General features: G+C 42.9%; 1 protein-coding gene across 1 annotated transcript in view; it reads left to right on the top strand.

Annotated features, from left to right (window-relative positions):
* The first annotated feature begins 13,784 nt into the window (after nucleotides 1-13,784).
* Nucleotides 13,785-26,797, top strand: part of APH1B (aph-1 homolog B, gamma-secretase subunit) — a 46,893-nt gene continuing 33,880 nt past the window's right edge. The window contains exons 1-2 of the mRNA XM_030188248.1: nucleotides 13,785-14,027; nucleotides 14,806-14,973. Of these exons, the coding sequence (XP_030044108.1) occupies nucleotides 13,915-14,027; nucleotides 14,806-14,973 (281 nt within the window). The 5' untranslated portion in view covers nucleotides 13,785-13,914. The remainder of the gene's footprint in view (nucleotides 14,028-14,805; nucleotides 14,974-26,797) is intronic.

Below are 26,797 nucleotides of genomic sequence, written 5' to 3'. Positions count from 1 at the left end.
GTAATCAGCACACCTTTACCTCTTCCTGATGTGTTCTGGGCAAAAGTAAAGCATTGTGTTTGTTCTGTGGTAACAAAATGCTTTCTTTTAAGGAGAGTGTTATGAATGTTCTTGCAGTAATTTTACCTCTAATACTTGATTACAGTGCTTTGATTAGATCTCAGGGTTGTTTGCAAACCAAAATGTGACATGTTTTAGCAAAGCATTTTATTTAAAAATTTGCATTTTGTTTCCACTTCATGTGTTTAGCCAGTGATCAGCTTTCTCAAACTTCTGTTGGAAAGGGCCTGCAAGTAAATGACTCCAAGTGCTTCTTGAAGCAGCAGCAAACTGGTGTACTTGATGTATTATAGAAACAAATGTATTTGATATTTTCTTACATTTAGCTATGCTAAATTGTATATATACAACTTCAGGAAAGACCATAGGAAACTTGATGCATGATGAAAATGCACACTAAGTATGTCACTTTGCTTAGTACTAGTCTTTTTATATAGCGAACTTTTGATTTATAAAAGGATTTAGTGGCAGAACAATTCCTTCTAAGAAATTTTAGCTTCCTGTATAATTTGTGGTCGTACACATAGCTTAAATTCAAACTTTGCAGCAATATTATGTGGTTTGGTGATTTCATTTTTCATTCGCTTGCTAACTGATTTTTCAAATGCTCAGCATAGATTTTATTATGCACAGTCCGGTTCCTGGAGACTTAAATGTGATGTATCTTGGTGGCATGTAAATCATTTGATTTGTGTTTTATTTTGCTTGAAACTTGATTATATGCGTTTATCTGTAGGCTGGATGATAGAATAAATGGTTTGTTCTGCCTGTATAAATTTCTTTTTGATGGAAGGGCTACAGGTTTTCTAGTAAGTTTTTTTTTTTTTCCTTTCAATTATATAGTAATCAGAAAATTAGGATATCAGTTTTACAATGCTGGGACAATCTGTCTAGAATCCATTCTGCAGAAGAAGTAGACGTTTTAAACTTTATTTAAGTTTTACACAAAATACATACAACTACCCAAAAGAGTGTCAAATGAAACAAACATATCATTCATCAGAGTATGCAGTGAGCAAAGGACATACCATACTTCTTTGGTGTGTGGCTATAAACAAGCTATAGTGATGAACATCAAAGCTATAGCGTTCTCTCTCTCCCCCTCCCCTCCCAAATCCTTGAAGAAGAGACCTGGGGCTGTATCATCATCTCACTTATGAGCAGCTAACCGGAGTAGCCACTAGAGGTGGCAGAACAGAGTCCAACCATTGTTCATAGTTGTCCCAGATACGGTGATAAGAAAGCAGTGTATTTCTTTTAAGCGCCCTCAGCTTAGCTCTCAAAAGCTGAGCGACCAGGTGGAGTAAACGCCCAGCAGTAGACTTTTTAATGCTTATGTGAAACAAGATTTGTACAGTGCAATCTCTGCTAGAGTCCTCTAACTCAAAAAAAATTTAAAGTATATTAAATGAGACAATCTGAAATTGTTGAGGAAAGGAGATCACATTTCTATGGTGACTGAAGATACTACATTTAATGGTAGGAAAATCCATGGATGATTAAAAACTGACTCAAGGAGATTCCAACTTTCATCAGGTTGCCTTTGTCTTCTCCCCCCCCCCCCCCCCCCCCCCCCCCCAGTTACCTACCAGCAGCAGATACATATTGATTGTTTCTTGTACAGTGATCCTTTAACATTTTTAAGATGAGGCTGCTTTGTGATTTCTGGCTCCTTCCTAATGACACAAGCCACAGTGACATCTATCTTAGTTTTTCTTTGTAGTAACTTGTGCACAAAGGATATGAGCTGGAAGTTAGATGTTTTATAAAATTGGAAGGGCACATTGCTAAATAGTGGATGATGTTCTCTAATGTGTTTTTCTTTCTTACTGTGTCTCTGATTTCAGCAAACAATGATATTTAATTAGCAGAGACTCTTTAAAATAAAACAAAAATTTCTAGGTCACTGTCTTCACTAAGCCCACATCAATTCCTAACTCTACATAGGGACAGCCATTGATTTAGATTAATCTGGAAGCGATTTGATACAAGTTGTACCACTGAACCCCTTTACAAATCTGTTGATATATAGGAGCCAGCTACTTTATAAGACGCATGAAGTTAGTGTTGTGTTTTACTGGTTTTCCATACAGTAGAATGTATGCCCTTAATGTGCTTTCCAACTATTTTCTAATTTGAGACAGTAGTATATCATCTCCTTTGTTATCCTGTGATCAGCAGATGAAACACCTATGGCTAACGAAAGTTCCTCACTGCCATAAAACCTAACCAGGGAAGCACTAACACTTTTTCTATGTTCTGATTTTTGTTTGATATACAAATAAAAGTTGGTCAGTGTGCTGAGTCTGTGTGCTAAGAATATTTAGAACTATGAAAAGATTTACCTTTGAATGTTCTTCCAGTTTTGGGTAGTTACCAGACTATTTTTTTTCTTTGTGTTTTGTCTTCCAACCCTGAACACATCTGCTCAGTTGAATTCCACTTCATTATACTAAGGAGAGGCTGTACTTTCTCTGGACTTGCTTATATTTTGCACTTCTTATATAAGGGCCCCTACTGGCAGAACTTACCATTTATTCTTATCTTTGGTTTCCACTGACTACAACTCTTAAAATGATTGCAGTGCATTCCTATGGCCTTACTGTGGTTTTTCTGCAAATTACATTTTTACTGGGGACCACACTTTATTTTCATGCAATATATAATGCTAAACGCTTAAGCTTTTTCAGATATTCTATAATTCTACTGTGTGTTACGCACATATTATCTTGTCTCCAGAAGCTTAACAAGGGAAGCTTCTTTGGATAAAGTTTACTAGTCATGTGGTTAATGTGTAACCTATTCATTGTGTAATTTGTGTAAAAAAAATTTCCATGTAAGCTTTTTTACAGTATGTGTCTGAAATAAAGATTGCATAATAAAAGTATTATAAGTTTGTTCCTAATCCTGTATTTTGTGTTCTTCCTTTTTCTTTTTAAATTGCTAACTAGCATTGTGGAGTAATAAGATGCAGGGATGACCTTTTGCTTTAAGCTGCTTGCAAGATGACTTGTCTACTGTCTTTGTAAACTGAATCTTTTCTGTAACACGGGGTCATTTATAGAATCTACTGCAGTCTGATATATTCTGACAAAAAAGGTATACAAAATTCAAAATTGGAACCAGAATGAAATTATTTCTTTTCCAAAAGGTATCATTTTAGTTTCTAATTATACTGTAAAGAGGTGCATTTTCAAAACACTAACGTGGAGAGGCATTTTTAGTATGATGTCCAAGTCGGACTTTGGATGTTTTGTGGTAAACGTCCAAAATCCAAATAGAAAAAATATGGCCATTTTCAAAACTGAAAAAGTATCTTTTTTTCAAAAATACTGTGTGTAATAAGGTTTTGTGTTCTCTGTGTTTATTTTTTCAGGCCATTTTCGGGAAAAAAAGTGTAAGTGAAAAATATAGAAAATCAAGCCTTTGGGATGTAGTAGGGGCCAGCATTTTTAGCAGACTGGTCCCCCAGACTTCCCAGGAGAGCAGTGGGGCACCCTAGGGGCCACTGCTGTGGATATGATATAAATGCTCCCAGGTGGGAGTCACGTGATGCTATGAGCTAGACAGGACGTTTGCTGTTTAGCTCTGAGGCCCTCGCCCTAGATCGATCAACATCACAGAGACTGGACCCGTCTTAAACAACTGCCTTACTACTGATAACGTTTCTAAAGTGCTTATGGACAAATATTTACAAAAATCGCCGATTGTAATGGCACAAAGGTCAGTAAAAAAGGAAAAAACAAAAACTGGAAATGCGGAAGGGAAAATGGCGAAACTCCGCCATCGACAAGTTTTAACGACCAGCAGCTTACTCAATTGACGGCAGCGATCGCGAGCGCGTGGGACCCGAAATGGGCAGCACTTAATGAGAAGATCGACAGCTACCAGATGACCTTGGACGGATTGGGAATCTGCACCAGCGATTTAGAAACGCAAGTATCCGCGCTTGAAGATGACACCCGAGACTATGGTCCAGACCTACGAGGCCTGCAGCAGCAACTGAAGGAACAAGAAGAGAGGCTGGAGGACCTGGAAAGCCGTTCCCGGCGGAACAATGTCCGCATAGTAGACCTGCCAGAACAGCTTTCAGAGCACAACTTACATAGTTGGCTAGAACGATGGCTGGCAACCGAATTAGCTCTCACAGCCTCCTGCGGTTCCCTAATAATAGAATGTGCACATCGCGTGGAACGGCGCACCGAGGAAAACGCAAGGCCACGGGTAATAGTGGCGAAGATTTTAAATTACCAACATAAAATGGAAATACTGCAAGGGTTCAAGCTCCGCAGGGACTCCTTGAAATATGAAGGTAAATCTATTTTGATTTTTCCAGACTACACGCAAAGAGTCCAGGAACAGCGCAGGAAATTCCATCCAAGCAGGAAATTCCATCCACTCTGTGCCCAACTTGCAACAAAAAAAATAAAATTCACACTACTGTACCCAGCAAAGCTACGCCTTTGTATTAATGAGTGGTGGGAAGCCTATAACACGGTGGAAGAAGCGCGAGCAGTGCTAACAGAACAGCATCTATTAGACGGGACATGAAAGAAAGATTGAGTGGTAACTAAACATGTTTGAGTAGAATCTTGATTTGTTGGTTGAAGTGTAACTAAGGTTAAATTGAATGTAAAGGTATAGCGATCTGGGGTAGGGGCCTCGAAGCGGCCACACGTGCTACTCTTAATCTCGCAGGCTTAATAGTCTGTGTAGATGATCTGGGGTATTCCTGTTGGGAAGGGAGGGAGAGGGGGGTTGGGCGGGACAGGAAGGGAGGGGAGAGACTCCACACAACATCTCAGATGTGCCAGTTGAGCCCGCTACACACTGATATAGGGAAGGTCCAAACATGACTTATTACTAATGAAACATTACACCTGAAAGTTAGGAGGCATCCCACCAGTAATTCCATGGAGAAATGTGACACACTTCGAATAACGGACCAAGGTACTTTCCTAAGGCCTAGGCTATGCCTGCATGAATTGTAACGTGGAACGTAGGGGGTATTACGTCCCCGGTAAAACGGGCCAAGATATTGATGGCCCTATGTAGACACGGCGCAGACATTGCATGCCTACAAGAGACACGTCTCTCTGATCTGGAGCACTATAAATTACAGAGAACATGGGTGGGTGAAGTGCTGGCCAGCCCCTCTCAGGGACGGAAGGGAGGGGTGGCCATACTATTCAGGAAATGGTTGTCATACAGAGCGGAGGTCACGGACAAGGACGCACATGGACATTTTTTGTTAGTAAAGATCTGGCTGCAGGGATTGGAGTTCAACTTGTTGGTAGTAATTGGATCTAACAACCAGGATCCCAAATTCTATCAGTCGATACTTAAGCTCTGCCACCAACAAGAAGGGGTACCACTGCTACTAGTAGGGGACCTTAATTTGATCAAAGACAGCGAGCTAGACTGCACAAATCCCGCTTCTATGCACTACCAGGATTATAGACAGAAAATTCTTACCACAATGATGCAGACCTTAGACCTAGTGGACACTTGGCGGGCCTTACACCCGACAGAGAGAGACTTTACTCACCGGTCTCGAGCCCATGGGACACAAGCAAGATTAGACTACATACTGATTACTAGAGTCTGGTTTCACAGAATACAGAGAGCAGTAATTGGCCCGGAGGAGATTTTGGACCACACTCCAGTGTGGGTCGATATCGAGACCAATATAGACAGGCGGGGAGGGCCGGGATGGAGGTTTCCAGCTTATCTTTACACAGATTTAGCCTTCCAGAATTTTCTTGTGGAAAAGTGGGCAGAATTTAAGACAAACGACGCAAAACATGAAACACAGTCCCAGCTATTCTGGTCTACCTTGAAGGCAGTATTGAGAGGGCATATAATCGCCTATGTTTCCTTAAAGAAAAAACAGGCAGCGATTAGGATACTACATTTAGAACGTGATTTAATCCAAGCTAAACAGGCATACACTCGCAACCCCTCTACAAAGACACTAGAAAATCTGAAAACAATCCAAATATCACTTAACACACTCTTACATGAGAAAGAGACGCATTCCTTGGTATACAGGAAATATAAATTGAGTAGATATGGTAATAAACCAGGACGGATGTTGGCCAGAGTCATAAAGGCATGGGGGAGGCCCTTGAGTAATAGACTCTTTAAGGGATGACACAGGGCAGATAACAAATAAACCCACTAGTATTGCACAGATTTTACAAACCTATTTTGCCACCTTATACAAGCGAGAGCCCGTAGGCACCACACAAGAAATCCAGGACTATCTAAGGAAGGCCATACTCCCTGAATTGACTGTAGCAGAGAGAGAAATACTGAATGGTCCACTGACTATGAAAGAAATACAATCTGCTATAAAGAGGTTGAAACTCCATTCCGCTCCAGGGCCCGATGGTTTTTCCGGAGAGTACTATAAGTTAATGCCCCCGGAGGCAAGAGGTGCGTTGCTATTTTATTTTGAAGATGTTATAGAAACAGGTGCGTTCCCCCTTCACGCAAACACATCGACAATTACACTAATACCGAAACCAGGAAAGCCTAAAGAGATGCCCGAATCCTACAGACCAATTTCTTTATTAAACGTTGATACTAAGCTGATAGCAAAAATCTTGACGGACCGACTAGCTCCAATTTTGCCCAGGTTGATAGGACCTGACCAGGCTGGGTTCATCAAAAACAGACACGCGACACTGAATGTTAGGAAAGCTTTAATAGCCATGGCACGCTGTCAGGAAGTGAAAGACCCTGGTATGATATTAAGCTTAGATGCTGAAAAGGCCTTTGACAGGGTCAGCTGGGCCTTTCTTTTTCAGACCCTGAAGCATATGGGATTTGATGGTTGGTTTCTACATGCTGTCACTGCGTTATATAACCAGCCAAGAGCCGCTATTTTGGTAAACAGGGTCCTAACACCAGAATTTAGCATACAGCGTGGCATGAGACAAGGGTGCCCCCTTTCTCCGCTGTTGTTTGTACTCTTTCTAGAACCTTTATTACGCCAATTACAGCAAGCAGCGGCGGTACAGGGGGTGCGAGTGGCGGGGCACCATTTAAAAAATATTAGCCTATGCAGACGATACCTTAGTGATAGTGGCCAATATCTACCGCTCGCTGGGACCCCTGCTGGAACTCTTTGAGGCATACAAACATGTGGCTGGGTTTCTATTGAATTATAGTAAATCATGGCCCTCTCAATGGCGGCAGAGGGAAACCTGCAGAGCTTGAACAGACTCCCATTTAAGCTGGCTGATGGAAGCGTAAAATATCTGGGGGTGTTACTACCTGCGAACCTAACACACTTATACACTCAGAATGTATCTCAGTTGTTACAGAGCACACAACAACAACTGCACGGGTGGGAGTCTCTCCCCTTGAATCTACTAGGTAGGATAGCGATGTATAATATGTTTATAGTTCCAAAGTGGTTATACATTTTCCAAGTGTTACCATTAGTCTTGAGACACAGAGAAGTGAGAAGCTTGAATAAAATGCTACGACGCTTCCTCTGGAAGGGAAAAGGAGCACGACTTTCATTGAGGACGCTGTGCACTCCAGTAGAATAAGGAGGGCTGGGACTAATTAATATGAAAAGTATAACAACCCCTTAACAACATTAATGATTGGTTTCGAGCCTGGTCTGATTATTCCAACACAGAGCTAGAAATGCAGATCCTCTCACAGACTCACTTTAGTAACTATCTACATTCGTCTGGTGGGAGAATTCCAGCTGTTCTGAAGGTCACGGGAATCATGACCTCTGCAAAAGCAACATGGAAATGGATATGCAGATTGCACCAGTTTTCGTCTAAAGTGTCTGTCGCTGGGAACCCGCGATTTCCCCCGGGTTGTATCTATCCAGCCTTTGAACGTTGGAAAAGGAAAGGGATCGTGTATCTCTTGCATGTTCTGACCCTTGAAGGAGGGCTCAAGTCCTTTTCAGAGTTACAAAGAGAATACTCCATCTCACAGGCTGACTACTTCCATTATATTCAGCTGCAACATTTCATCCGTACTTTGCCGTGAACTGACCTGACGGAAGATGTTCAGGTGGAATTATCTAATGCCTACACTTTGGAAGCGCAAGCAAAAGTCCCACTGACATTTTACCACCGTCACATAAAGGATGAGCTCCCAGAGGTGAGATTCGATCAGCTGGCACTAGCTTGGGGACAGGAACTCGTGTCGGAAGTAACTTCAGAGCAGCTGAAAAAACACGTTGTCAATCCGCAAGTACTCTAAATATTCAGTACACTGGGAACTACAGTATAAAATTGCATTGTGGGCCTACGTACCTCCTCGAAGAGCATTCCACATGGGGATCGTGCCCTAAGTGTGGTGAGGAGGGAGCCACGTTGGGGCACATGCTTTGGACATGTAAGCAAATCAGAAATTTTTGGACTGCATTGATCACACAGGTTTCAGGATTGTGGAAGACGAGGTGGCAGATGGATGCCCGACTTTTGTTTGGACATTTCCTGCTCCCATCTAAAACCCCAAAGGGCATGAGGGCTTTCATGCGGCACACTGTTGTTGTGGCTAAGCAGTGCATCCTTGCGGAGTGGATAACTAATAAACAACCCACTGTACAACAATGGAGGCTGTGAATTATTAACTTAGTGAGACTGGAGAGAATGGACATAAAAACATTTGCATCAATAAAAGGAGAGAACTGGCAGAATTGTTGGACCCCATTTCTGAACACGCTAACCCCAGCAGTGCGCAGCCGACTGGTGAACAGTTGATGTATGGACTTTATGTCGAACTGGCGTATTTCTTTCTCTCTGACTGTCTGTAGTTGTAATAGGATAATCTTAGGAAGGAGGGGAGGGGTTTCAGGGAGGTAAGAGGGTAGGAAGGAGGGGGGGACTGATAGGGAGAGGGTGGGGTGAAAAGAGAACTCACGTTAATATGAATATGCTCTGTAGTAGACAATACGATATATGTGTTTTAAAGTTGCCATGTATATACATGTAATTAATAAAAAAGATTGAAACATAAATGCTCCCAGGTACACATCTTACCATTGCTCCCTTGTCTGCTGAGCCCCCTTAACCCACCCAAAACAACTGTACACCACTTCAATAGATCTTATGGGTAAAAGGGCACCTATTTGTGGGTATTTGGTGAGGTTTGGAGAGCTCACAGTTTCCACCACAACTGTAACGGGGGGAGGGGCGCCTGAGTCAATCTGTCTACAGTGAACTGCACCGACCGCTAGACTACTCCAGGGACATGCGTGCTGCTCTAATGGACCTGGCTATGACATCTAAAGCTGTCATAGAGGCTGGTGTGTACTATTTTTATTCACATTTTTGGGAGGTGGGAAGGGGACAATGACCACTGGGGGTGGGAGGGGGGGTCAGTGACTACTAGGGGTGTAAGGGGGAGAGTCATCCCTGATTCCCTCCAGTGGTCATCTGGTCATTTAGGGCACCTTTTTGTGCCTTATTTGTTATAAAAACAGGTCTAGAAGTATCCAAGTTAAATACCACTTTTTTTTTATAACATTTTTCAAAGGCACTTAGACTTACAAAGTTCCATTGAATTCTATGGGGCTCATATACTTATGGATACTATCAAAAACATTAATAGCAACATAGTATGCATTTGTTTTACTGTGTTAATATGAATGAACTTGTGCATTTTTTTTTTTTTTTGCATTATCAGCATTGTTGGTACAAGCTAATTTATATGTATTAAAGTACTGACAATGTGTATAAAACATTCACACATAGGAAAAGTAGTATTGTACTTTAGTACATCTGATCCCAAATATAACTTTTTTTTAACATAAAGTTCATAATGATAGTAACTTACTAAAAAGGTATTACAATGACATGACACCATCAGCAATATTTGTTTACAGGTGCCAGTTGGTGAAATTCACTGGAAAATGGGTGTCTCTTTCATGGTAAGGGGGGAACAGGGTTAGGGAGCAAGACAAATCTTCTCTATCCTCCATATCTCTGCAGTCCTAGCTCAGATTCAGCCCTCATGTCTTACATCATTTGACCTCACCTGAGCAATCTGCACCTTTTCTACCCACCACCCTACCAGTCTTTGCTCACTGTGGTCCAGTGCCCCATACCACTTTGCCTCCACTCGGACTCTAATCCCATGGCACTAATGTTACCTTACGGAGAGTAGAGTGCTTTCTGGGCCTTGCAGGTATACCCTGCTGGGCACAGACGGCATGGAAAGCATCTAGTGCATATACAGACCAGTGAGCAAGTTGAAAGTGATGCATGTGGGAAAGAGGAACCTGAATTATAGCTATGTGATGCAAGGTTGCACATTATGAGTCACTGACCAGGAAAGGGATCTAGGCGTTGTTGATGATATGTTGAACCCTTTGCTCAGTGTGTGGTGGCGGCTAAAAAAGCAAATAGAATGGTAGGTATTATTAGGAAAGGAATGGAAAACAAAAATGAGGACATTGTAATGCCTTTCTATTGCTCCATGGTGTGACCACACCTTGCATATTGTGTTCAATTCTGGTCACTGCATCTTAAATATATAGTGGAATTAGTAAAGGTACGTAGAAGGGTGACAAAAATGATAAAGGGGATGGGACAGCTTCCCTATGAGGAAAGGCTAAAGCGGCTAAGGCTCTTCAGCTTTGAGAAAAAGCTGAGGGGAGATAAGATAGAGGTCTATAAAATAATGAGTGGAGTGGAACGGGTAAAAGTGAATCACTTGTTTACTCTTTCCAAAAATACTAGAACTAGGGGGCACACAATGAAGTTACAAAGTAGTAAATTTAAAACCAATTTGAGAAAATTTTTCTTCACTCAACATGTAATTGAACTCTGGAATTCGTTGCCAGAGAATGTAGTAAAAGCAGTTAGCTTAGGTTTAGAAAAGGTTTGGATGGCTTCCTAATGGAAAAGTCCATAGATCATTTTTAAAATGGACTAGTGAAAAATCCACTGCTTATTTCTAGGATAAGCAGCATAAACTGTATTGTACTTTTTTGGGATCTTGCTAGGTACTTGTGACCTGGATTGGCCACTGTCGGAAACAGGATGCTGGGCTTCATGGACCTTCAGTCTGTCCTAGTATGACAATGCTTATGTACTTTTGTCTTGTGGTAAGCAGCGACGTTCTGCACATGTCCAGGAAAAAAGGTGACCACTGCATCATAGACATAAGCCACAAGGTACCTGTGGAAGACAAATGCACTCAATGCACGTACTTGTAATGAATGGTGTTTTATTTAGAGTGAGAAAATGATCATGATGGCCTTTATGGCACTCTCATGCTGTAAACCAAACTCTTGTGTGTGCACCATAGACAGACATCATATGTGTGTCAACTGATGTTTGTTTGTTTCTTCTTTTTTTTTTTTTTTTCTACGACAACTTTTTAATACTGATGGGTGGGACACACACATAAAATGCACGTTTTCACACATGTGTGTGTAAACGCAAGCAGGCTGCTCACCGATAAGTTGCCCTCATGCAAACACAGCTCCCTACCTGCTGGAAATTTTGAATGTTAAAGGTAGGTGAAGTCTCGGTGGCCATTTTGAAGTGCGAATCGACAAGGGAGGACTCAAGACAAGTCGGCAACTCGGCACTGGAAGTGAAGAATTTAAAAAACAAGTGGGCGTTGAGGGACCAGATCGGGAGGGAGGGAGGGAGGGAGGGAGGAGAAGAAGGATTCACAAAACAACTCAGGAGGGGGTGGCAGGGGGGAAAAGGGGGTCGCTGGACATGGGTGGATGGAGGGGGTCGCTGGACATGGGTGCATGCAGGGCAGGGGAGAGGAGGGTACACTGCTGGACATGGGTGCATGCAAGGCAGGGCAGAGGAGGGTCGCTGGGTATGGGTGCATGCAGGGCAGGGGAGAGGAGGGTCACTGCTGGACATGGGTGCATGCAGGGCAGGGGAGAGGAGGGTACACTGCTGGACATGGGTGCATGCAGGGGAGAGAAGGGTCACTGCTGGACATCTGGGTGGATGCAGGACAGGGCAGAGGAGGGTCACTGGGTATGGGTGCATGCAGGGCAGGGGAGAGGAGGGTCACTGCTGCACATGGGTGCATGCAGGGGAGAGGAGGGTCACTGCTAGACATCTGGGTGCATGCAGGGCAGGGCAGAGGAGGGTCGCTGGGTATGGGTGCATGCAGGGCAGGGGAAAGGAGGGTCTCTGCTGGACATGGGTGCATGCAGGGGAGAAGGGTCACTGCTGGGCATCTGGGTGCATGCAGGGCAGGGCAGAGGAGGGTCGCTGGGTATGGGTGCATGCAGGACAGGGGAGAGGATGGTCACTGCTGGACATGGTGCATGCAGGGCAGGGGAGAGAAGGGTACACTGCTGGACATGGGTGCATGCAGGGGAGAGAAGGGTCACTGCTGGACATCTGGGTGCATGCAAGGCAGGGCAGAGGAGGGTCGCTGGGTATGGGTGCATGCAGGGCAGGGGAGAGGAGGGTCACTGCTGGACATGGGTGCATGCAGGGCAGGGGAAAGGAGGGTCACTGCTGCACATGGGTGCATGCAGGGGAGAGGAGGGTCACTGCTAGACATCTGGGTGCGGGCAGGGCAGAGGAGGGTCGCTGGGTATGGGTGCATGCAGGGCAGGGGAGAGGAGGGTCACTGCTGGACATGGGTGCATGCAGGGCAGGGGAGAGGATGGGAGAGAAAAAATGCTGGACATGGATGGAGGGAAGAGAAGAGTAAGGAAGGAGATGAGATGAGGGAAAAGGAAGAGAGGAGAAAAACTGCACATGGATGAAGAAAATAGGCAGAAGCTGAGGACCAGAAATGAAGAAGAACGGAGGAAAGAAATAAATGGAAAGGAAGCCCTGGAAACGGAGTTAAGAGGACAGATAGCAGAATTGGATACTGGGCCAGCATGATCAGAAAAACAGTCACCAGACAACAAAGGTAGAAAAAAAAATCATTTTATTTTCATTATAGTGTTTGGAATATGTTCACTTTGAGAATCAGGTGCTCAACATTAAAAGTTTATATTATTTACTTATTTATGGCATTTTATTCCCACATTAAACATGAATTAGATTGGAACCTGGGATCATTTAATGTTTTTTCCTGGAGAGAGTAATGCATTGCCCCCCTCCCCCGCTATAGCCAGCTCTGCAATTTTTTTTTTTTTTTTTGGGGGGGGGGGCGCTGAGGCGGACCGGGGAGAGAGCCTGTTGTTAAAAATTTACCAGCACACCACTGGGTGATCACCCCCCCCCCCCCCCCCCCCCCCCCCCCCCCCCCCCCCCCCCCGGAAGAGTGGCTTAGCATTTGAGTACCGGCACCTTTTTTGCTAGCAAAAACGCAGGATCACAGACATCAGCCTACTATTTAGCATTTCTATAGCGCTACAAGGCATACGCAGCGCTGCACAAACATAGAAGAAAGACAGTCCCTGCTCAAAGAGCTTACAATCTAATAGACAAAAAATAAATAAAGTAAGCAAATCAAATCAATTAATGTGGACGGGAAGGAAGAGAGGAGGGTAGGTGGAGGCGAGTGGTTACAAGTGGTTACGAGTCAAAAGCAATGTTAAAGAGGTGGGCTTTCAGCCTGAGGCTTTGAAGCAGGAACAGCAAGACTGAGGCTTGGTGGAACACTCATTAAAACGTAAACCAATTAACTGGCAACACTGCTGCGGCCGTCCAGCAGAGGGCAGTGAGAGTTCTGAGACGTAGCCTATGACAGGGTCACCCGCTCTTCATACCCGTTCTAATCTGCAGCCGACACAGGAAGAGAGCTGTGTGCAGGAGAGTTATCACTTCCGGTCTGGTGCTGCCTGGGGGAGTAGGACAACTTGTTGTTTGGTTGTGGGTACTGAGGTGTCGCCGACCTTGCTGCTCGTGTTCTTGGAGGGGGGTGGCCGTTATGACGGCCGCGGTGTTCTTCGGGTGCATTTTGATCGCCTTCGGCCCAGCGCTGGCTCTCTATGTCTTCACCATCGCTACAGACGCGCTTAAGATCATTTTCCTCATAGTTGGGTAAGTGAGCACTGTTGGGCGAGAATCGGCTCCAGCACAGCGCCCTAATCTGCGGGTGTCTGTCAGCTCGTTGTCACCTTCCCTAGCCGTTTTCGTGTGATGTTGGCTACATTATCTTTGGAGGTCCTTCGTATTTCCCCTGTTACCCGTTTCTGTCATCCAGCAGTACCTTTGGAGCTGGGTTCCTCTGTCAGTGGCAAGCATCCTCGCCCCTGCAGGACTCCCAGATGTGTTTCTCCTATCTGTAGCTTCCAAACTTGTCAGCTCCCAGTATCCCTTTAGATCTTCTAGGGTGCCACTGTGATGCTGTCCCATGGCTTTCTGTGTCTGGTCCCATTTTAGAGATCCAGCTCTATATGCTGTCTCCAGTCTGACTTTAAAGCAGAGTGGAGGTTCAGCGAGTCATCATATAGACCAGGGATGGGCAATCTTTATACACAGAGGGTCACTACTACCTCTAGTAGGCCACAACATTAGGTAGTGTTGGAATCAGAATGCAAAGAGCATCAAAGACCTTCAGTGATAACTACATAAATAAGTAAAAATGTAACTAAAAATGATGGAAACAAACTGCTAGTGTGACTATTCTGAAAGTATTTGTGAAGTACAGTATTTTAAAATTTCTAAAACTCTGGTTAATGTTTTCTGTGTATACTTCCCATGGTCTGGGGGCCATGGGTTGCCCGATAAAGATAATGTATTTTTATCCACAGGTTCTTGGACTTATTTTTTTCTGATTAATTATTCCTTTGCATGTGGTCTGCATTGTGCTTTTCAGAGCTTTCTTCTGGTTAGTGTCTCTGCTGCTGTCTTCCTTCGTCTGGTTCATTGCAGTTCAAATTTGGAATGATAATGCCCTCACACAGAAGAAGCTGCTCATCTTCGGAGTGGTGGTTTCTGTCCTGCTTCAGGAAGTTTTTCGGTTTACTTATTACAGACTTCTAAAGTAAGTTGGAATTTTTTGGTTGTTAAAACTCACCATAAAAGATTTAAAGTCACAGCAATTATTTATTTACAAAGCTTATGTTTTGGACTTCCATACCTAATAACTGAGATTTGGTCATTCCACTTCCAAGTGGAGAGAGAACCAAAAACCTGTGAGAGACTTCAACTTCAAGTGCACGCTCCGGTTAACTGCATGCATTTCTTTAGTCCCAGACCCTTGCACTTAAGCGGATTGCAATATATATATACTAGTAAAACAGGCCAGTTTCAGACACAAATGAAACGGGTGCTAGCAAGGTTTTCCTTGGAGTGTGTATATTTGAGAGAGAAAGTGTGTGTGAGAGATGAGTGTGTGTGGGGCTCCAAGTTCCATGACCCCCTCCCTCTCCTCCCCTCCGAGTTCCAGGCCTCCCTCCCCCTCTTCCCCCTCCCTCTCTCTCCTCCCCTCCGAGTTCTTGGCCCCCCCTTCCCTCCGCGTTCCATGCCCCCCCTCCCTCTCCTCCCCAGTGTGTTCCATGCCCCCCTTTCCTCAGAGTGTGTATGTTTGAGAGAGAGTGTGTGGGTGAGAGATGGAGTGTGTATGTGAGAGAGAATGAGTGAGAGAGAGAGTGTGTGTGTGTGAGAGAGTGTGTGTGTGTGTGTGAGAAAATGAAGCCTTCAAGCCTTGAAGCATTTGTGCGCTCTGTAAGGCTCCATCTCCTCAATTGACAACATGTAGTTCTGGAACGTTGCAGGAATGCTTCAAGGCTTCACTTTCTTGGCTTCAGAATGTTGGAGGTGCGTTTTATTATATAGGATATATATATGGAGAGAAAACCAAAAACCTGTGAGAGACTTCAACCTCATATTTATTTATTTATTTTATTTTATTGCATTTGTATCCCACATTTTCCCACCTTTTTGCGGGCTGAGTGTGGCTTACAATAAGTTGTGAGTGATAGAAATACAGTTTGTTACTACTCGGTTATGGATTACATTGTGAGGAGTATATATAGATGTATATATATATACGTATATGTATATATATATATATAGATTTCAATCCACTTAAGTGCAAGGGTCTGGGACCAAAGAAATGCATGCAGTTAACCGGAGCGTGCACTTAACTGTTGTGACCCAAAGAAGCTTGACATCTGATAAACATATGTACAGTACTGTTTATTATACGTACAGTATACAGTCTCTGTTAACTGACGTTATACAGTCTCCGTTAACTGATGTTAGGCTTACTTGAAGTAATCAGTCATAGTCCTCTGTACACTCTTGTGTCTGTGAGTTCCATAGACTACGTCTGCCAGACGGTAAAAACTGTCATAGCACTGACATCCAGTGGCCTCCAGATAGGCCCACACGGTGTTGAGACTCTCCAGTCTTGCAAAAGTGACAGGAGGAGGTTGTTGAATTTCGTTAGCATGTGTCTCGCTGCTCATTTCATCATCTGTTTCATCATCAGCTGTTGTTGCCTGCATGTAGGCGCATATCTCTACATCAGTGCTGTCGTCAGCTGTTTGTAGATCGTAATCAACAGCTATGTAGCGATGAAACTGCTCTTCAGTAACACTGACTGAGATGTCAATAGCCTGTTCATCTGACGCGTTTGCAACAGCTGCATCTGTTTCGTCCCTCTCCACATCCTAAACAAAGCTTGCCCGCTTGTAGCAGTTCATAATGGTTGCCTGTGTAACATGATTCCAGGCTTCTTTCTGCATATGTAGGGAATCCAATAGTGATAGATTACGAGTCAGTTCAACAGCACGTTTATCCTTGCCAGTCTGGTCATCCATAACGCTCATCAGACGACGTAGCACAAGAGCCCGATAATGTTGTTTGAAATTGGCTATTATGCCCTGATCCATAGGTTGGATCAGAGAAGTAGTGTTTGGTGGCAGGAAGACCACCTTGACGTTAGACAGCCTGACATCATCCCTGTGTGCAGCACAATTATCACAAAGCAACAAAATCTGACACTTTTGTGCCCGCATTCTAGTGTCTAACTTCTTTAGCCACTGCTTCCAAATTTCCCCAGTTATCCATGAATTTGCGTTAGCCTCGTATGACACAGGAAGTCGCTTAACATTTTTGAAGCAATGGGCCTGTTTGCTCTTTCCAATGACGAGGGGTTCCAACTTCTCACTCCCATCCAAATTGCAGCAAAGGAGGATCGTCAGTCGGTCCTTCGACATTTTACCTCCAGTAGTTTCGGCATGTTTGAATGCAAGTGTTCCATCAGGAATCGCTCGTCAGTAGAGACCGTTTTCGTCAGCATTGAAAATGTGACGAGGTGCAAACTTGTTCAAGATGGAAGGAAGAACTGAAACAACCCAATTATCAGCATCAAAGTCATCAGCGTCTTGTTTTTCACCATGCTGTTTCTTGAATTTTATGTTGTTCCTCTCCTTCCATTTTTCCAACCATCTAACAGTGGCTTTGAATTCAGTTAGTCCAAGACTTTCAGCTAGCTGGTTAGCTTTCTTCGTAAGCAGTGGACCACTGTCAGGAAACTATCTGCTCCTGACTCGAGAAAACCACCGAAGAAGAGCATTGTCTACCTCCTCAGCTTTTCCCACCCTTTTACCCTTTTACGTTTCCTGTGTGGATTTGTATTGTTTTGCCAGTCTTCCAGAAGATGATCTTTCTGCTTCAAGACACGTGAAATTTGACTGGGATTGACACCATATTCTTTAGCAATAGATGCTTGACTTTTTGTTTTCTAATTTTTTAAGAACTTCTATTTGTTCAGCCAGTGTTAAAGTCTTACAGTTCCGCCGCGACGACGACTCCAGTGTACACTCTAACAACATTCTTTCGCTTATTCTGCCTGTGGCAAAGGGGCAGTAAATTTGAAATCTCGTTGGTCGTCACGCACCAATCGGCTTCCATATTCTGTGCACGCGCTTATGCGGCGTCTTTCCTGTAGAGGAATGGTCTTAAACCATGCATTTAAGCGAATCTTGCACTTATCAGTGGTGCGCTAAACCGAAGTTTGTCCCCATAGAAATTGATGGCGCCAAAAACGGGACCGAAGTACGGCATGCATTTAAACAGAGAATGCGCTTATCCGACGTGCACTTAAATGGAGTGCACTGTATATAGTAACATAGTAGCATAGTAACATAGTAGATGACATCAGAAAAAGACCTGCACGATCCATCCAGTCTTCCCAACAAGACAACTCATATGTGCTACATTTTGTGTATACCCTACTTTGATTTGTACCTGTGCTCTTCAGGGCACAGACCGTATAAGTCTGCCCAGCACTATCCCCGCCTCCCAACCACCGGCTCTGGCACAGATCGTATAAGTCTGCCCAGCACTATCCCCGCCTCCCAACCACCAGCTCTGGCACAGACCGTATAAGTCTGGCCAGCACTATCCCGGCCTCCCACCACCGGCTCTGGCACAGACCGTATAAGTCTGCCCAGCACTATCCCTGTATATGTATAGATAAATTTTACTCCTTGACCACCTTCTGTTCCAGCAGTAGTGAGTGGAGATGTTCAGGCAGCCAGAAAACTTTGAGGTATTGCTGAATAGTTGTGAACCACAGCTCAGGACATTTTCATCTGATCTGCAGGGACTTATTAATTGTGTTTGAGCTGCTTTTGTTCTGTGGCAGTGACTACAATTCTGTGGGTAGAGCAGTTTTTTTTTCTGCCATCTCACACAGACAGGGAGGTTATGCTTAGGTTGAGGGTACCAGCACAGCCTGTAAAAGAATATGATTGTTGCGGTTGTCTGGGTCATGCTGCATCTGAGTAAGTGGAACCGGCATTTCATCCATCATGGCTGAAATGTCGGTTCCACTTACTCAGACACAGCAAGACCCAGACAACTGCAACAATCATTACGCCTGCTGTGAAAGTCTAAGAGAACATGTGAAAGAGTAATTGTTACCACTGTTAGAGTTGGAATGCTGAAAGCAGTAAAAGAGGTTATAGCAAGACACTGTAGATAGCTGTGCAGCTGGGACTCGCATTAAAATTGGTAATTATAATAATCTGTGTGTTTGCCTTGGAGAACCTTGAAAGCTAGAATGCAGTTGCAACCACACTGTTCATTCTGTGTATGGACCAAACAACCTTATTTGCTAGTAACTTAGATTTACAGCAGCAAAAAAAAAAAAATGTTTTTTCAATGCAATTGACCATAAGATTTTGTAAAACTTACTGTGTGGTTGTGGTATAGTGGATACTGTGATTTCGTGGTTTCAATCATTTTTACAGAATAGACATTACTTAGTTTTGAAAGATGATAAATTGTCAGACCCTTGAATTTCTTCACGTGGGGTTCCTCAGTGATCTCCTATTTCTCCTCTATTATATAACACTAGTAAAAAAGGCCCATTTCCAAAACCAATGAAACGGGCGCTAGCATGTGGTTTGTTTTGTGTGTGTGTGTATGTGTCACAGAGTTATTTTGTGTGTGTGAGGGTGCGGTGTGTGTGCAGGTTGTTGATGTTTCTTTTTTTGTTTTGTTTTGTTTTTTGCTTGGGGGTTGGGGGATGTGCTGTGCTGTGCTGGCAAAGTGGGTTGGATTGGTGTGTGGCTTTGAGGGTGTGTTTCTGTTGTATTGTGTGTGTGTGGTTTTGTCTGTCAAGGAGGTTTATGGAGGGGGGTCTTTCTGTTGGTGAAATGTAAATGTAAATTTTTGCACATACCCACAGCAGGAATATTCTTCTCTCGTTCCAGCGGTGGTTCTGTGCTCTCCGTGCTGCACAGATAATGAGCCATTCTGCTGGGGAATGCTCCTCCCTTATTGTCACGTAGTTTCCTCTGATTGGTCCGTCTTACGTTGCCTAGTGTTGCCTGGGAACGGTGTTGTGATGGTCCTTTGTGTTTCAGAATGTTGAGGGTGTTTTTTCTGATTGGTCCGTCATGTGAGGGCGGGGCAGTGAGACATGGTCAGTGTTGTGGCTTCACCACCATGAATCCATGAACCCTTCAGTGAGTGACTGAGTGACTTCAGAACGTTGTCTTCAGAACGTTGAGGGTGAGTTTTATTATAGTAGATATGAATGAGTACTTTGGAAAATATTTCTGTGGGCCCAGGAGAGTTGTAAATGTCTCATGCCGACGCCATTTTTTTGCTGATTCCAAATTACTCAAAGCATAGATTCTGTCTCTTCTCTAATTCAGGATAATGTATGGAAAATAAGGTGGGTTGAAAAAATGTGACTTAAACTGAATACTGGTAAAACAAAACTACTCTGGTTTGGTTTGTCTGATTTTGAATATCCCTACATTTATAGATTTGGATGGACAAATATATTAGTTGATAGAGAATCTAAATTGCTGGGAGTTTTATTGGACTCTTCTTTGTCCATGGAATCTCAGGTGAATAATCCTATTCGGAAAGCTTATTAAAAATTTAGACAGCTTAGACTACTTAGTTCTTAGTTTTTGCAAGATCATTTTAGAATGTTGGTCCAGTTATCTATGTTGGACTATTGTAACTCCCTATATTTAGGAGTAGCATCAGAGTATATATGTTTAAACTGCAGTTGATCCAAAACTCGGTAGCTAGATTAATCTTTTATAAATCCAAATTTGGTCATGCTTTGCGATTGTTATTGAAGTTACACTGGTTGCCAGCCCAAGTGAGGATTGTTTTTAAATCATTATGTTTAATTTTTAAATCCTTATATTGAACTTGCTCGTCACATCTTTCCTTCACCTTTAATATCTTGCAATCGAGTACTAGATCTCGCTTTTGTAACTCTATGATCTTAGCATTTCATTTTGCAGCTCAAATTAGATTTAAGGTTCTCTTCTCTCTCTCTTTTTTTTATTTTTTTTATTTGGCAGTTCATCTTTGGAACGGTCTTCCTGTCGTTCTTCGTAAAATATGGCCTTTTTAAAGTTTTCGTAAGTCCTCGAAGACTTATTTGTTGTACATACCTTGAATGTTGCTTTTTGCTACTTAGTAATTATTATTTTATTGAATTTTGTATGTAAATATAGTGTTGTAATTTCCTGATAGTTTTTATCAGTCTCTATCTTGCATTGAATCCTTATTGGAGAGTAGGTGGTTTATAAGTATTAATGTAATGTAATTATTTATAGAGGCTACGTCTTTGCAAGATATTGGGGTAGGCTATCCACCTAAGTGGATGAACACAAAATCCCACGCGGTAAAGATACAGGTAAAAGAAAGTGGGAAGTGGAGCAATGACTCCAGGACGCTGAGACTGTGGTGGTATATCAAGGAGCAAAGTTTGCTCCTTGATATACCACCACAGTCTCAGCGTCCTGGAGTCTTTGGTCCATTTCCCACTTTATTTTATCTACGTCTTTGCAAGGGCATTAAGATGGAGGCAGCTCGGAGGAGGTCTATTAAAGTAATACAGATCTTGCAACACAATCGTATAAAGGAGAACACAGGGAGACTTAATGTGCACTGTGGAAGAAAGAGGGATATGATAAAAATATTCAAATATCCATCTTGAATGTCACTAAAGCCTGCCAGAACATGGCACTTTTTGTGGTAAAAAAAAAAAAAAAGAAATACGTAAGAAGGGATTCATTGTATGAAAGAGGCTCATAAGAAATGATTCTTTTACTGAGAGACAGTTTGATGCTTGGAAGTGTTCTCAGAACATGTATTAACTAATTTGAAAATGTTGAGTTCAACGTATTGTTTTCAGCTGAAATTTGTTGCTGTGCTTGTAAGAAATATTTGGGACCATTTCATCTATCTTCTAATTAGTCAATTTTTGATGCATATTTAAGGATGGACCGTAAAAAATATAGCACATTTTTTCACATGAAGATTCATGTTTTATGTTCATGGGTCTGATGACTGAAACTGAGTTTTTAATACAGTTTAAATATATGCAGTCATAATTGCTTAAGTGTTCTTATGGTCCCTCATTCCATAGTCATCTTCATAGGAAGAGTGTGTTTTGTGTTATTGGAATATTTTCTAGCAGAGGTGGCAAGAACAAAAACCTTGACAGAGCTCACAAAAGTTTAGCGATAAGGGAAGTGGATGGAAAAGGTAGAATCAAGGAAATGGAGGCATGGATGCTGGGTCCGTTTGGCTTAAAGCTGTAATAGGAATGCATTAAGCTCTCAGAGAGAGTGGTGACATTGACCAACACAGGCTAACAGTACAACTTTGGTACTGAAATATAACTTTAGGGAAGTGGCAGGGTACATAACCAGCTAATTGCAAAATGATGTGACTATATAGGATTTTAGTGTTGTGTGATGAGGGGGCTGATGACTCTGTACTATGGAAGGGGAGTGAAACCTTTGCAGTGCTCTACTGAAAACCTTTAATAAGGGTACAAAGAGGAACAACTTTGAACGTTTTTGTAATGTTACTTTAAAATAACAATTGTGTAAAACACTAGCTGACACTTGTTGAAAATTCCCCAGAGAATCGTCTTTATTTCTCTAACTGCACTCGTGTGTGCCTCCAGTTCCCCTACCCTGAGCAATCATCCCTTTTTCTGCCTCTTATACTTCCTGTGGTTCCATGCCCAGGCACCACCCTGGCTCTGGGCTTGCAGGTTGAGCAGTCTTCCCTGTTTCTGCCCACTATCCATCTTTTTCCTCTCTGCAGTCTTTCACTACCCTTATTCCAGTTTCTCTCTCTAGTTCCACAAGCATCCTACATCCTACCAATAGCAGATCTGTGGTGCTGTTCAGACTTATAGCATTCTCTGCTAAATGCATTACACATAGGAGAACCTGCACCTCACTTCTAATGTTCTAAGTTAACTAGTGGCTGATGTATTTCTCAGTGTAAGTAAGATAGCTTCCATATTGTCATGCAGATCAATCCAGAGACTTGCGGTTTTTGCTCATCTACTAGCAGGTGGAGATAGAGAGACCACCAGAGCTCTGCCTCATAAGACCCTGTGCAGCAGCCTCACTTTCAGTATTCTCCCTGTTGCTGCTGTGCTTACCGGGTTTTGATTGAGAAAATAGAGATCATCTCCTGCCTGGATGGGGGGGAGGAACAGAGACACCAGCTGAGACCACTTTAAAAGAACCAGCATATTTGGTAGTTAGGGTCCGAATTTCATTTCATTGCTCTGCCTCTGCTAACTTCTGGATGATTGACTCTTCTAAGCATGAGTAACTGTCTGTATTTCTGTGCTCTGCTCTGATGGCTGCTCCCGCCGAAACAGTTAAGTGCAGCTCCGGGTGTGGGAACCGGAGAGCAAAGTCGGGGACTTGCAGCACATGTACTTGCGCCTCTTAGCACAGTCCTCCGTTGGCCGCAGTTTCTGCCCTGACCAACCCAGGGACATCAGCAGACATGTTTTGGTGGCTTTGTGTTTCTTCCCTCATCCCGCATGTCAGCGGCCACCATCTTTGACGTACCAACGTGCCTACTAGGACTAGGGGGCATGCGATGATGTTACAATGTAGTAAATTTAAAACTAATCGGAGAAAATGTTTCTTCACTCAATGTGTAATTAAACTCTGGAATTTGTTGCCAGAGAATGTGGTAAAGGCGGTTAGCTTAGCAGAGTTTAAAAAAATGTTTGGATGGCTTCCTAAAGAAAAAGTTCATAGACCATTATTAAATGGACTTGGGGAAAATCCACTATTTCTGGGATAAGCAGTATAGAATGTTTTGTACTTTTTTGGGATCTTGCCAGGTATTTGTGACCTGGATTGGCCACTGTTGGAAACAGGATGCTGGGCTTGATGTACCTTTGGTTTTTCCCAGTATGGCAATACTTATGTACTTATGTGCGGTTTCCCCTCTGGCTGACCAGTTTTCTCCCGTGGAGGCTCCACAACTTCTCGGTGGTGCTGATTTGGGTAATTGTTCTGTGGTGGCAGTTAAAACACCGTTCTCCCTGGAGTTTTCTTTTGATGCACCAAGCATATTTGTTGAAGAGATGACAAGTCTTCCAGGTCCTCTTTGTCCCTCTGCAGATCAGTTAACAAAAAGGACACATTTGGAGAGCCAAGCTTCCTGAAATAGAGATAGTCTTGTGTTAAGTGGAGCCTTTCAGGGAGTGCATTCCAGAGAATGGGGGCTACTCCAGAGAAGGCTCACTTGCGGGTATCACATTGTGTAATGTCTTTTGGAGAGGGTGTGGTTAGTGATAGTCCTTGAGCGGACCTTAGTGTCATTGGAGGTGTGTAGAGGATCATCCTATTCTTTAGGTATTCGGGGCCATTTCCTTTAAGGACCTTGAAGATCAGACATTGAATTTTAAATTTTGCCCTGTATTGTACTGGTAGCCAGTGAAGTTTTTGCAAAAATGGTGTGATGCGGTCACGTCGCTTGCAACCTTCTATTAGTCTTGCTGCAGCATTCTGAATCAATTGGAGCTGGTGCAGGTCCTTTGTAGTCAGACCGTTGTAGAGTGCATTACAGTAATCCAGTCTTGATGTTATCATGGTATGCACAACTGGGATTTTACCTTCTCGATGTCAGGAAAACATTATAATTACAATATCAATTGGTATTTATACACTGGAGAATGCTTTGTCAGTTAGGAACTTAAGGAGTTACAAAAATTTGTCTAAAGGTAGCCATGTCTTTCTTGATTGTGAAAGTGCATTATATCGGATTGCATGCATATGCTTTTTCGTATTTCTTTATTGAACAAAGGTAAGACCACTATTCAGTAAAGTGAGGGTTAGAATTATCCTTCCAGTGTACGACAATTAGATGTGAAGCAATTGCTGGCAAATGTTTAACAATTTAAAAACGTTTTCTGGGATTATGAGATCAGGGCTAGATGAATGTAAGATAACAATACTATAGGTTATATGCACAGGCTGTTCTACTTTGCATGAAAATCTTGACAGGGGCTTGGCCTTGAGTTCCCTGAAAGTTCAGGTGGCAGCCTTAGCTTGTTTTCAGGGCCGCATCTAGAAGTCTTTTTTTTTGGCAGCCCGTCCGGATGTAGTTCAGTTTCTGTGAGGGGGTAATCATTTGCATCCCCCCAGGCTGACAGTCTGTCCATCTTGGAGTCTTAACCTGTTTCTCCTGGCCTTCCAGAGGGTCTTGTTTAAGCCTTGGATCGGCTCTTCTTAAAGGATCTTATGCTGAAGACAGTTCTTCTAGTGGCCATTACTGTGGCATGGTGTGTGTCAGAATTGCAGGTGCTATTGTGTTGGAACCCGTTCCTCCAGTTTACGGAGGCAAGGGTCACAATCAGGACGGTTCCATCATTTAAATTGGAAGATTTTCTTCCCCTCTTTCTGCCGGTTAGACTACGTGGAGGAATTTTGTTCTCTTCGCTCTCTGGATGTGCGCAGGATTCTTGTCTGGTGCTTGGAAGTCACCAAAGAATTCCAGTGCTCTTATCTTTTTGTATTGTTCGCTGGCCGCAATAAAGGTAACCAAGCTTTTAAAGCTACTATTATGCAGTGTCTTAAGGAAGCCATCTCTTCTGCTTACTTGTTCTTGGCAGGAAGGCCCTGCCTTTGCATCTCAAAATGCACTACAAAAGAGCACAATCGTCTTTTTCAGAATTGCAGATGAGATTTGTAGGTCAGCTATGTGGTCCTCGGTTCACACTTTTTTGAAGCATTACTACTTGGATGTTTTGGCTCGGGGTGATTCCACCCCTGAATCCTCGGTGCTGGCTGCAGGGATTTCCAAGTGCCATCCTTCTTGAGGACTGCTTTCTTACATCTCGCAAGTCTCTGGTTTTATCTGCAGGATGACATGGAAGAAACAATTAATTTCTTACCTGATAATTTTCTTTCCATCCAGAAGCCCACCCTGTTACCGGGCTGTATAGCTATGGATTTACAGCCTGTTTCACTAACAAAGACTACTCAGTAATTACTGTGGATTCTTTTGGATTCGGATTAGGTAAATGAGACTTTTATTAGAGGTGCTAAAATCTACAATGATTAAGATATATACAGTGATTAAGTTGTATACACACAATGATTAGCTATATAACTAAAAAGAAACAATACCTATCTATAAACAATCATTACATCACTGGTCTCTACATCTAAGCAATGCTAAGAGTTCCTAGACCAGGAAAAGAAGCAATAAAACAATCGTCACTGGTCCTTACATCATCCAGGCTCTTATCGTCAGCTGGGGGGGGGGGCATGTTCAAAGTGAAAGCCAGGAGATTCTTTAACCGGGAAATATGGTTCTCTGCGCATTTCGTACGTTACGCACAGATGAGCTCCCAATTTCACTGATAGAAACTCCCTTTATTAGGCTTAGAACTCATGTTCAGAGCTAAGGAAAATTACAGAATGCTTGAGAAACAAGCCATACTGTGGGAATGTGGTCACACGTTTCCCAGTCCAGGTGGCCAGTCTGAACTTGAAAATAGGCTCCACCTCCCCCTTCACATAACAAATTAATTAGAGCTGTGTCTTATCTTCTACATTCCAACTTATTTTCACACAATCAAAGTTAAACAATCATTTTTAAACAGAATTACTTTTATTCACAAATACAGACCCCAAGTGCACTGGTCGGTCAAGGCAGAATTGAAAAACAATCTTTAAAATTCACTTCCACTACACGGGCTCAGCGTCTCAGTCTGTGTGAGTGGATATGTTGTTGGCTGGGTGTTCTGTTTGTAGAGTACCAACAACAACAAAAAAAAAACCTCAGAAAAGTACCAAAAAAAAAAACAGAAAAGGGAAAGAAGGGACATGCTTCGATGAGATAAACTGTGTTCCCTGCGCAGCTTCTCATTGGTGGCACTGCTTGTTTTCACTGTAGTCTAAGTTGTTTGTATCATTTGAAGTTTGGTTTATTCAGTTCTTTCTCGATAGGCAGCAGATTTCTCTCTTCTTCCTTCTATCCTTACTGCTTTGTTATCGCAAATACTGACAGTGAGGTTGCTGCACAGGGTCTTATGTGGCAAA

This window comes from Microcaecilia unicolor, chromosome 1 (genome assembly GCF_901765095.1).
Source record: "Microcaecilia unicolor chromosome 1, aMicUni1.1, whole genome shotgun sequence".
NCBI classification, from domain to species: domain Eukaryota; kingdom Metazoa; phylum Chordata; class Amphibia; order Gymnophiona; family Siphonopidae; genus Microcaecilia; species Microcaecilia unicolor.
This window is presented reverse-complemented; position numbering and strand designations above follow the sequence as displayed.